This window comes from Myotis yumanensis, unplaced genomic scaffold (genome assembly GCF_028538775.1).
Source record: "Myotis yumanensis isolate MYYU_CA2020_CCGP unplaced genomic scaffold, mMyoYum1.0.hap1 SCAF_16, whole genome shotgun sequence".
NCBI lineage: Eukaryota > Metazoa > Chordata > Mammalia > Chiroptera > Vespertilionidae > Myotis > Myotis yumanensis.
Window position 1 is genome coordinate 16,670,202 of NW_027223767.1, and position 12,378 is coordinate 16,682,579.

Genomic DNA, 12,378 nt, shown 5'->3' on the forward strand with positions numbered 1-12,378 from the left:
TTCAGATGTCATTTTCCCCATGAAGCCCTAGTCACCCACTCAAATTTCTTACCTCTGTTGGTGCAGGTGCCCTCCTGGAATCTTTTTCTCAGTTCCTTTGTGAATGTGGACAAGTTATTAAACCTTTTTAGGTCTCAATCTCCTTGTTTAATAAAGTGAGAATATGATACCTACCTAAATAGGATCCTTTCTGGAGTTAAATTTAAAAAATTTTTTTTTTTTTTTTTTGAAAAGCAATTCTAATCTTATGGTTCTAAAGATATTCATAAAAAGCAATAGACCTGCCTGGATGAGCTGGGACACGTTGCTCATTTTAATCTGTTTTTCATCCAGAAGGCAGCATAGTCTAGGGTAGTATTCCTGAACTCTGGAGAATCCTGCTGCCTATCCCAGATCATTTTAAATTAGGATGGGAGGTAGGCGAGGGGTTTGTATAGGTCCCAGCGATAGTTATTTTTCTGTCTCCCTAGGTAATTCTAATGTACAGTCAAGATTGAGAACCATTGGTATGGTGATTAAGAGTGTGGGTTCTGACCCTGGCCTTTTTGTTCCATGGTTACAGCATTGGCCCATGGGCTGAAGAGTTGTGGGTTCAATTCCTGGTCAAGGGGTTGTACCTCGGTTGCAGGTTCCCTGGCCCTGGTGGGGACTCATGTGGGAGGCAACCAATTGATGATGTGTCTCTCTCATGTCTAGGTCGGTCTCTCTCTCTCTCTCTCGCTCTCTCTTTCTCCCTCTCCCCTCTCCTTTTTCCCCTCTCCCTTCTACCCCTCCCTTTCCCTCCTTCCCTTCCTCTTTCTAAAATCAGTTTGTTTTTTTTAAAGAAAAGAGTGTGGGTTCTGAAGCCTGGGTGCCTATATTTAAATCCTGACCTGTTCCTTTCTAGCTCCGTGACTTGGGGAAGTTACTTAGGCTCTAAGAAACTCAGTTTCTTCATATGGAGAGGCAGATAACAGTAGTTTTCATAGGGTTGTTGGGAGGCTCTAGCACAGTGGTTCTCAACCTTCCTAATGCCACGACCCTTTAATACAGTTCCTCATGTTGTGGTGACCCCCAATTTCATTGTTACAAATTGAACATAATTAAAGCATAGTGATTAATCACAAAAACAATATGTAATTATGTATGTGTTTTCCGACGGTCTTAGGCGACCCCTGTGAAAGGGGTATTTGACCCCCAAAGGGGTCGCGACCCACAGGTTGAGAACCGCTGCTCTAGCATAATGTTATAGTTCTTATGTCTGGTACATAGTAAGTCCCCAATAAATGTTAGTTGTTATTTTCATTATCTGGCATTTTCCATCTTCCCAGCAGTCTTCTAAGTGGCCTAGCCTCTTGGGAGAATGGGAACATTGGAATAAACATCTTGACTCCTGCAGCCACATTAGGTGTCAAGTTATTGCTTCTTTTTAATACCAATGGCAACAAAGATACGTTTGGTTGTTGCTTACTATATGCCACTCAGCCCTGTGCATCATTATCATTTCTGTTTTACTGGTGGGGAAACTAAGGTGCTGAGAGGCTGAGAACCTTGCCTGGGGTCCCACAGCTAGGTAAGTAGCAAGGCTGGATCTGAAGGCTGGTCTGGCTGAAGCCGGTGTCCCTCACCTCTGCCAGCTCTCAGGTAGAGTGTGGGATGTGCTGCACTGATCATTCTGCATCAAGAGTGACTTGCTACTTACTCTTAGCGACTCAGGGTCGAGCAGCTTTCGTTTCCTTATCCCCAAGATCAAAGCCTTCGTGGTTGGAAGGAACCTTAGAGGTCATCAAAAGTCACCTCCTGCCCAGCGCTGCGGGCCTTTTGGCAAAGTTCCCAATGGTCTTCTGGCTTCTGCTTGAACATTTCCTAGTGACGGCAGAAGAACTACTTATGAAGCAGTCAATTTTTGGATTCATGTTAGTACATGTTCCTCATGTTGAACAGAAATTGCTTTCTAATAATTTCTGTCTTTTAGTTATTGTGTGAGCCTTAGAACAACATTATGTTCTTTCCTCATTCACATAATAATCCTTCAGGTGAATGAGCAGTAAGCCCATTTCCTACACTTTGTTTATGTGACTTGACTTTCTAGCCTTTCTCCTCTACACTCTTTTCAATCTCTAAATGTCCTTCATAAGGTGAGTGTAGATTCAGATATTGTTGGATTCATGCAGAGTATGGCAGGGCTACACCATGATTTCTGTCTTACCTATTTCATAGTGTACTCACCTTCCAGTCAACCGAAGCACCCTGGTCTTTTCCCTAGGAATTCTCCCCATCAAAGCGGTCTTGTCTTGTACTTGAGGCACTGTTTAAAAATTACTTTCTTATTTATCTTTACCAAATTATTTCTTATTAATTTCAAGACTCCATTTCAGTCTGTCGAGTTCATTTTCATCTTAACTGTACCTTTTAGCATTTTAGCTATATTCCTCACTTTGGTATGCCAGGCCTCTGCATCTTTATCCAGTTGTTGGAAATGTTGATCAGGATAATCCCCTATCATGCCATGAAACATAGATCCGTGAATTGTAAGCCTTAGTTTATTATCAGGTCCACATTTCATTTTATTGTCATGAGGAACTAGATTACATGCCTTAATGGTCTCGAGATAGAACTTGAATTTCTTGGTGTGGGGTAATGCTGCCAAAAAAAGAAAAGAGGTTCGTGTAGCTTGCTTCTTAGAGAACTCACGTCATTTCCAATGGGAGAGATTTGGTTTCATTTTTTGTTTGCTTTGTAACTCTTCACTCGAGGATATTTTCTAGTGATTTTTTTAGTGAGAGTGAAAGGCAGGGGGAGAGACAGATAGAGAGAAACATCGTTATGAGAGACACACATCGATTGGTTGTCTCTCGTACACACCCTGACCAGGGACAGGGATCAAGCCTGCAACCAAGGCATATGTCCTTGACCAGAATCAAACCTGCATCCCTTCAGTCCACAGGCCGACACTCTGTCCACTGAGTCAAACTGGCTAGGGCGAGACTTGGTTTCTTAACCCTACCAGACTGCTTTACCAATTTTTAGGTAATTTCCACACAAAGGTGGAATATTGGTACTAGATGAAAGGTAGATGAAAGGTGGACCTATTTTCTACAATGTCTCCAAGTTCCATCTTATTCTAACCATTTGTTTGCATGTAACTAACAATTTTCTATATCATGTTTTTTCTCTTTAATGCTCAGGAGCCCAGGTATAGGGGACAGTTAGGTTCAGGGCCTCAGGCCTGGTAGACTTAAGGGATTGTAGATTCTGTTTGATCAGCTACTTTTTAAAAATTCCAGAGAATGACATTAATTAAAAAAAATTATATATATATATTTAATTTTCACCTGGGGATATGTTTTATTGATTTTAGAGAGAGAAGGGGTGGGGGAGAGAAAGAGAGAGAGATATTACATTGATCAGCTGCCTCTTGTATGTGCCCCAACTGGGAAGCAACCCTGCAAACCTACAGCATAGGTATGTGCCCTGACTGGGGATCAAACCTGTAACTTTCCGTGTACGAAAAAAAAAAAGCCATCAGCATTTTTGATGAGTTTATATATTCTGAACTGTACCCTTTTCTTCATTAGATGTTTCACAAACAACTCATGTTCACCAAAGAAAACTTGGAGAGTAAGAAGAAAAGTTGCCCACAGTCTATCACCAAACCCAGTCATTGTCAACATTTTGTGTATTTCCTTCTAATCTTTTCTGTATGCAGATTTTATTTTTGTTTGTCCTTTTCACTTGACAATCTGCCATTTGCATTTCCATGTCATTGTATAGCCTGATGCTGGTCTTTTAGATTCTTACATTTATTCTTCTACCTTTGTCTTTAGTAATTTACCCTTTGTCTGTCTCCCATATGTGTTATTTGGCAGATTGTTCTCACCCAAGCTTTGCTGCCTTCTCTTTCCTGGGAATCACCTCTCATATTCTGCGTAACTATATTTAATGTCTTATAAATTTTTCAACATTCTAGTGTGAGGCCGTGGGATTGGCTTCTTTTTCTCTGGATTTTCAGAAATCTCCTTTCTTACTCCCTGTCTTTCATTGTTTTCTTTCCTGTTAAAAAAAAGCAAGATGCTGCCCTCACCACCTTGCTGGTAGTCAGCACTCAGTAAATGGCCAGTTCTCATTCCCTCATCCATCTGTTCACTGCCATCTCAGCAGTTAGCCCTTCCTCATTGATTGGGCACAAATGTAGGCTCCTGCTTTGTTTTATTTTAAGCAGCGACATTGTCAGCAAGGTGAGGAAGTATTGAGCATTTTCCTTTGGCAATTTTCCATCAAATTTTGAGCTTAACAAGGTTTCCATCTCTAGTGGGTCTTGCCACAGTCAGTTTGGTTCACTTTTGAGAATGAACTTTTCTTCCAGCTCATTGAAACGTTTGTCTTTGTAGTGATAATGGCTTTTGTATCTATACCTGCTTCTTATGAACAAGACTGTTCGTTGCCCGTTTCTAGATGTGTATACCATTCTCTGTACATTAAAATAAAGCCCAGCCAGCATTGCTCAGTGGCTGAGCATCACCCTATGAACCAGGAGGTCACAGTTCGATTCCCAGTCAGGGCACATGCCCGGTTGCAGGCTCGATCCCTAGTGGGGGGCGTGTAAGAGGCAGCCGAACGGTTCTCTCTCATCATTGATGTTTCTATCTCTCTCTTCCTCTCCCTTCCTCTCTCTCAAAATATCAATTTAAAAAAATTTTAAATAAAGACAGTCTGAGGCCAGAAGTTTTATTCCTTACCATCTTTTGTTTTTAAGCCATTTCTGCAGGGTTGTGTTGTTGTTGTTTTTTTTAATAAAAGCATTATAATGTTAGAACAGTGCTATGATGCTCTTGGTATTTATTTTTGTCGGTTCTTTTGGTATTTATTTATTTATTTATTGCTTGTCTTATTTATGATTAAACCCTATTATCAGGTCAACAAGTCTTCCACAGATATTTTTCCCTGGTCTGTTTTCTCTGCCATCTCCAGGAGCTCTTCCTGTTGTTTGTTCCCTCTCTACTTCCCGTGGGACCTTTTTCATCCATACTCATGGCTGTAGCTCCAAGAACTGAAAAGGCTCCCTGGTCTGACTCCTTCAATTTTCCCACCTGGATGTTGTGAACACCTGTCTCATTTGGGCCTTTGTTCACTGTTGCACCACTGGTCACTAATAAGGACTTCCTGAGAGTCATAGGTCTTTTTTTTTTTTTAATATATTTTATTGATTTTTTACAGAGAAGAATGGAGAGGAATAGAGAGTTAGAAACATCGATGAGAGAGAAACATCGATCAGCTGCCTCCTGCACACTCCCCACTGGGGATGCGCCCGAAGCCAAGGTACATGCCCTTGACCGGAATCGAACCTGGGACCCTTCAGTCTGCAGGCTGACACTCTATCCACTGAGCCTAACTGGTCAGGGCATATAGGTCTTAATGGTGTCTCCATCTTCATCATCTGGGTGGCAGGAAGGTATCACCTGATTTACCAGGTAGTCTGCACGAACCTACATGGGCTCCCCTTAAACCTTTTACCCTTCAAAATGACAAAACAAACATCTTTGTGTGAGCTACTGTGTGAACCCACAGGAGTAACTGCCTAAAGGGCACGTGCTAAATTACATTTATAATAGACACTTCCAATTTGTCCTTCAGAGTGGATGTGCCACTTCACAATCCCACCAGCAGAGGGAGGGGCTCTTTTCTCCACACTACCAACAATTGATAATAAAACACATAAATTTTAAAAAATTGTAGTAATTGAAAAGTGGCATCTTGTTTTTGTATGTGTGTTTCTGATTGTGAGGTCAGCCATCTTTTCATATATTTATTGTATTTCCTATTGTGTGAATTGTCTACTCATGTTCTTTGCCTGTTTTTATTTTAAGCTGTCATTTTCTCAGTATTTGTAGGATGTCCTTACTCTAGTTTCCTTCTTTGCTTTATATCCAGGGGCAGCATCTCTTCTTTTTCAGAAATGGCTGAACTGTTTCATATTTTTCTTTGATAAATATATATTTTTTATATATATATTTTATTGATTTTTTACAGAGAGGAAGGGAGAGGGATAGAGAGTTAGAAACATCAATGAGAGAGAAACATTGATCAGCTGCCTCCTGCACACCCCCTACTGGGGATGTGCCCGCGACTAAGGTATATGCCCTTGACTGGAATCGAACCTGGGACCTTTCAGTCCACAGGCTGATGCTCTATCCACTGAGCCAAACCGGTCAGGGCTCTTTGATAAATATTTAACAACTGGTGACCCTGTGCACGGATTCGTGCACATTTGAAAGGAAATTAATCAGAAGGTGGCTGGCAGGGCGGGACTGGGTGAGATAGGCTGGACACGCCCTGGAGCCAACCTCTCGTGGTCCCTCCCTGGTGTCTGTGGAGTGAGCAGGGTCCCTCTGGCAGGTGGGGTCCCTTGGTCTGGCCTGCAGGGATTGGCCGAAACCTGCTCTGACATCCCCCAAGGGCCCCGGAGTGCGAGAGGGCACTCTGCAAAGTTGCTGTCGTACAGGGTGTGGAATGCAAACGCAAGTTTGCGTTCAGGCCCAACAGTGCCCCAGCAACATAACCCACGGCTGAAGGTGAAATCGTGCAGTGCCGTGAGGAATTGGGCTCCCTCCTCTCTGGTTTTGGGGGTGTCACTTGAGAACCTCCACTGCCAAGTCACTACAGCTTGGCAGCTCCTGTGTTGAGCGTCTGCCCCCTGGTGGTCAGTGCACGTCATAGCGACTGGATGGTTGGCCGGTCTGCCGGTTGCTTAGGCTTTTTTATATATATAGATTTTAGAATCAGCTTGCCTAGTTTAATGAAAAAGCCTATTGAATTTGGTATTGCTTTTAATTATTGCAGGTTAATTTGGGGAGAGGTATTGTGTATTTTATCAACATTAATTGTTTAATCTTTTTCAGCCAAAAGCCTGTTCTGAATTAAATAATTGATTTAATGCTGTTTGGTCTGTGATAAAAAGCAAAATAGTGTACCTTGCTGTCATCTATCATTTTCTTTAAAATAAATGTCATCTCTTTCAGCATATTTCTTTTCTAAACACATGTTACCTGAACTGTGTAATAGGGTGGAATGTGCAATAGTGGGTGGGAAAATTCTATCATCTTTTCTGTGTCCTGTGTTTTTAGCAATCCCCAAAGTAAGACTGGAGACAATCTACATTTGTGGAGTAGATGAGATGAGTACCCAGGATATCTTTTCCTATTTTAAAGAATACCCTCCGGCTCACATTGAATGGTTGGATGATACCTCCTGTAAGTATACCAAGTTTTCTGTTGAATATGTTTTTGCTTATGATTTTGAAATTGTTCTTGCCACCTCAGACGGTGAATGACTATGGCCCAGACTACTTGTCTGTGCCTAACCTCTGCCCTTAGCGTAGAAGAGAAAAAAAATCCAGATACATTAATCAGTCTACCAAATTACACCCCGTGAGTATTCTAAGACAGCTCAGAGTGGTGACCAGGGCTTATAAATCTGGTTGCTGGCATCTGAGCCCAGTGTACACGGTTAAGGCCTCTTTAACTCCCACGATTTCCCAACAAAGGGGTGGATCCAGCTGTGTAGACTTGAGCTGAGGGCTGCGTTTTCAGGGCTTTAGACTTTGTCATTGCATCTTGCCATACAATTGACTATCCAGGGGCTGGCTCTGCCTCAGTGTCTCTAACCTAGAACTATGTCAGAATCCCTGCCACTTTACCAGACCTCTCATCTCTGCTTGCTTTGGACTGTGTTTTCTGGAATTTCACCTGCTTGCACTAACTTGTGAGCTGTTTAACTTGTGAGCCAACTGTAATTTTTAACTTGCCTCCCCACTCCAAGTCTGTTCTGATTCTGGTGACCACGCTACTGGCTTCTTGTCTTGACTCACTTACTGCTAGCTTGCTGGCCTACCAGGTGGTGCCCTGTATAGCAGCCTGGTTTTTCTGGCTGCTTTCTTTAAGATATATTGATTCAACGTTTTCATTGAAATAAGAAGAAACATGACAGAGTAAACTATTTTTCTCCTGTTTTCTTTTTCCTTAACTTACATTTTCCAAATCAGGGTTGCCAAACCTTTTTTTATAAAGGGCTGGGTTGTAAATGTTTTAGGCTTTGCAGATCATATAGTCTCTGTCATTTATTCAGCTCTGCTATAATAGCATGAAAGCAGCCATCGACAGTATGTAGTTGAATGAGCCTGGCTATTTTCTATAGAACTTTATTTTACAAAAACAGGCAGTGGATGTGTAGTTTATTTTACATTAATTATACCTAAATAAATCAGGTACAAATATAAACAAATAAATGACAGATGATGGGCTGGATTTGACCTGCAGGTTTTAGTTTGCTAACCACTGCTCTAAGTCATTAAAACTAGGTAAGGGATATTGCAGTTGGAGGGACCCTTAGAATTATCCAGTTCAGCTACCTCGTATTGTGCATCAGAAACCAAGAAACTGAGAAACAGAGAAGGGAAATTGCCTAAGGCCACATGGCGTGTCGGTAACAAAGGTGAGACTCTTAGACCTCAACTTTGAGATATAAATGCAGCAAATTCAATTAGTTGCTACAAAGCCAAGTGTCTGTTATGTCTCCATTGTATATATCCGTGATGGTACCATCATCAGTGGGTGGACATTTAAAAGCATGTCTGGATGATAAGGAAGAGCATAGGGCTTCCCTGGAGGGGCAGTGGTATAGAGGATAATCCACATTTATTTGATAATTATCATCATCGTTCTCATCAAGAACTAACACATAGCACTGTGTGCCGGGCAGTTTTATTATATAAACACTTTTTTGTGGAATCTTTGATCATTATTTTGTGGAACCCAGTTGGGGAATGCAGCTCAAGGCCAATTTCATCAAAGAAGTTTTACTACTACTTCCTATTCTTTTCATTCGTTGGTTTGTATATTTATTGCTCTCAGTCTGAACCTAGATGAGGTTTAACAATGAATATGATGCAGTTTCTGCTCTTAGGAAACAACTATTTGGATGTGATATAATGTTTTATTTTACATTTTATTTTAGGTAATGTGGTTTGGCTGGATGAAATGACAGCCACACGAGCCCTTATCAATATGAGCTCTCTGCCAGACCTGGATAAGATAAGAAGCAGGGATGCCAATGAGGACAAGTCATCTGAGAAAAGCAAAAAAGGTAACTGAACACAGAGGAGGGACTTTTGGGCTGAATGTCCTATTATTTACTCAGTTGGTTTGGGTTTCCGTGCAAAGTGTTACATAGTATCTCATCACTAGTTATTTCTGAAATAGGCTTTGATGTTTTGGATCATTAGTAAATAGATGGAGAAAATAATCGAACTTTTAAATGATATGAGATGGAGTTATGTTAAAGTTCATCTTGTCCCTCACATTCAATTTTAGACAAGCAGGAAGACAGTTCAGATGATGAGGCTGAAGAAGGAGAAGTTGAAGATGAAAACTCAAGTGATGTAGAGGTTAGTAATAGGGAAAAAAAAAAAAAAAATATATATATATATATATATATATATATATATATATATATATTTGTGTGTGTGTGTGTATGTGTGTGTGTTTGTGTGTAAGGTTTCACTGTAAAAAACTGCTTGCTATGTTTTTATTTAAGGCTTAAAGACTTAGTAAGTTGCATTCTTCCTCTGGCTCTCACCATTAGACTTCCTGAGGGTGCACCAGACCCTTGGTTTTTTGTTGTTGTTTTTTTAAAAAATATATTTTATTGATTTTTTACAGAGAGGAAGGGAGAGGAATAGAGAGTTAGAAACATCGATGAGAGAGAAACATCGATCAGCTGCCTCCTGCACACTCCCTACTGGGGATGTGCCCGCAACCAAGGTATATGCCCTTGACCGGAATCGAACCTGGGACCTTTCGGTCAGCAGGCCGACGCTCTATCCACTGAGCCAAACCAGTTAGGGCCAGACCCTTGGTTTTTAAGTTTGTGTGACTGTAATGAATGATTCATCTTGAGATCTTAGAATAGTACTCACACTTCTGTAAGAGAAAATGATTTTGTTAAGAAATACTTTAAAGTGTTACCTAATAAGTAAAATTAGGAAAAAGCAAGAAATGGCATATTTCCTAACAGATTATGTACTACTGTTGAAAAAATTAAAGTGTATTCATATATAAATATGCATTATATAGCTTCAAGCCAAGCAAAGTGTTTGCTCTCTTGGAGCCTACATTCTAGTGGAGAAGACAGAGAATAAGATACACAGGTATGTAATATAATGTCAGGCAGTGATAATTGCCATGAGGAAAGTTAGGAAGAGTAAGTGGATAGAGAGTGATGGAAACCATTGTTTGACAAAGTGATCAGGGAAGACCTCTGACTTAGAACTGGTGCTGTAATATTGAGAGTGTTATTAAAGGCAGAATGCTTTCTTAATCAATGGTAACTTTGCTACTGAATAAAAGTGAAAATGGCTTTAATTTTTTATATTGAAATGCTCTTTTTTCTTAAGTTGGAAACATTATCTCAGGTAGAAGAAGAATCTCTGCTAAGAAATGATCTTCGTCCAGCTAATAAACTTGCTAAAGGAAATAAGTTATTCATGAGATTTGCTACAAAAGGTAAGTGTGATATTTGCTATTGATTTTTATTATTAAAGTGATTATTGAGTGACATCCTTCTCTTTTGAATCAGAGGTTAGATCAAGTAATCTCAAACTGTAATATTTTGTGCTTATGAAATGATGGCTTGCTGCCCGAGTTGGAATTTCAGACTTTGAAAGTAAATATTAACTATTTGTATTCTTTTGTGATTTCTGGCTAAAATAAGTTATTTTCTGTTAAAGCTGGTTTGGCTATGTGCTTTTCAGCCAATTTATCATCTGAACTATGAAAACCTTTTAAAATTGTATATTTTTATTTATCACAGTAATAGCCTGTTGGACATTGTTCATAGTGTCCTTCAGGTCTAATTCTCTAAGGAATTAAGTCAAGTCTATAATAATTTGTAAGGCTTTTTATACACAGTGATTTTCGGTGCACATTAAACCCCCACACAGTTTCTTTTTAATTGTTTGACAGTTAATTAGAAATGACCCTTCACTTTTGAATACTTCAATATGTATTCCTGAAGAATGAGGACTTTGTCTTACACAGAGCACACTTATCAAAATCGAGAAATTTAGCATTAATACACAATAATCCATAATCCACATTCAGATTTCATTAGTTGTTCCAAGAATTCCCCATTCTGTATATTAAACTGCCTGACACACAGTGAGTGCTGTGTGTAGCAGTTTTTTATGATGACGACGATGATCATTGTCAAATAAATGTGAACTTTCCTTTTACTACCCCCCCCCCCCCGCAAACCTGGGGTCCACTCCAGACCATGTTGAAGTACTCCATGTCTCCTCAGTTTCCCTGGATCTGGACCTGCTCCTCTGCTGTTTTCCTTCACTGAACCATTTCTTAAAGAGATAGGCTCATTATTTTATAGACAACCCTTTGGTTTGGTCTTGTCTCGTGTCTCTTTCTGATTAAGGTTGTACATTTTAGGCAAGAATACCACAGAAGTGATATTGTGTTGTTTTCAGTGCCTCATATCAGGAGTCACATGATAACTTGTCCCATACCTTTTATCACTTGGTTAAGGTAATGATCATCAGGTTTCTTGTCAAGTTTCTATTTTTCCATTTGTGATTTTAAAATTTGTGGAAAGATACTTTGAGATTATGTAAGTAGCCTATTGCTCATCAAGCTTTCATGCAGTAGCTTTAACATCCATTGACTTATTAACTCCATCGTTTCTTTGTTAGTTGGCAGTCTGCTATAAGGAAGAGCTTTCTTTTACACATTTATTTATTTACTTATTTATATCAGTTTAGACTCATGGAGTTTTATTTTATTCATTGGGCTATCATCCATTGTTATCATTATCTTGATTCACGAATTGTCTTGGATTTGGCCAGTAGAGCGCTTCCAGCTGTGTGCTTTTGACATGTCCCCACGATTCTTGGACCACTTTCTTTATGGCACACTAAAACATCTTGTTTTTCCAGACCCAACTTGTATTTTCCCTGCCTCTGATCTGGAACCAGCTGTTTCTCCTCAGGCATGTGTTTTTGTAGGGGCGCATACTAATTTGTGTGACTGCGTTTACCCACGGCACTGATACATTTACATTGGGGTTGGTCCTTTGCAGTCAGTGAGTGCCCAAAGAGCTGTCCAAGTCCTTTATATGTATGTGTGACCACTGACCTCCTTTCTTTCCTATTAATGGACCTTTTAACCTAACAAAGGGATCTCTGCATTTACTGATTTGAGTGGTTGAGAACATTCTAGATATACATATGGTACTTTAAGCCATTTTGAGGAAATCACGATAAACTGGAAAAAATAGTTTATCAAATATGTGGAATTATGTATGTCTGCTTCTTTAATCTCGATTCTGTGTTATTGG

General features: G+C 40.0%; 1 protein-coding gene across 4 annotated transcripts in view; it reads left to right on the forward strand.

The window, feature by feature from the left end:
* Positions 1-12,378, forward strand: part of NCBP3 (nuclear cap binding subunit 3) — a 29,779-nt gene that overhangs the window by 6,043 nt on the left and 11,358 nt on the right. For all 4 annotated transcript variants that reach the window (XR_011468477.1, XM_070394999.1, XM_070395001.1 and 1 more), the window contains exons 4-7: positions 7,104-7,229; positions 8,992-9,120; positions 9,348-9,421; positions 10,430-10,538. Coding sequence is in view for 3 of the 4 variants with exons in the window: in XM_070394999.1 (XP_070251100.1) it covers positions 7,104-7,229; positions 8,992-9,120; positions 9,348-9,421; positions 10,430-10,538 (438 nt within the window). In the remaining variant the exon portion in view is untranslated. The remainder of the gene's footprint in view (positions 1-7,103; positions 7,230-8,991; positions 9,121-9,347; positions 9,422-10,429; positions 10,539-12,378) is intronic.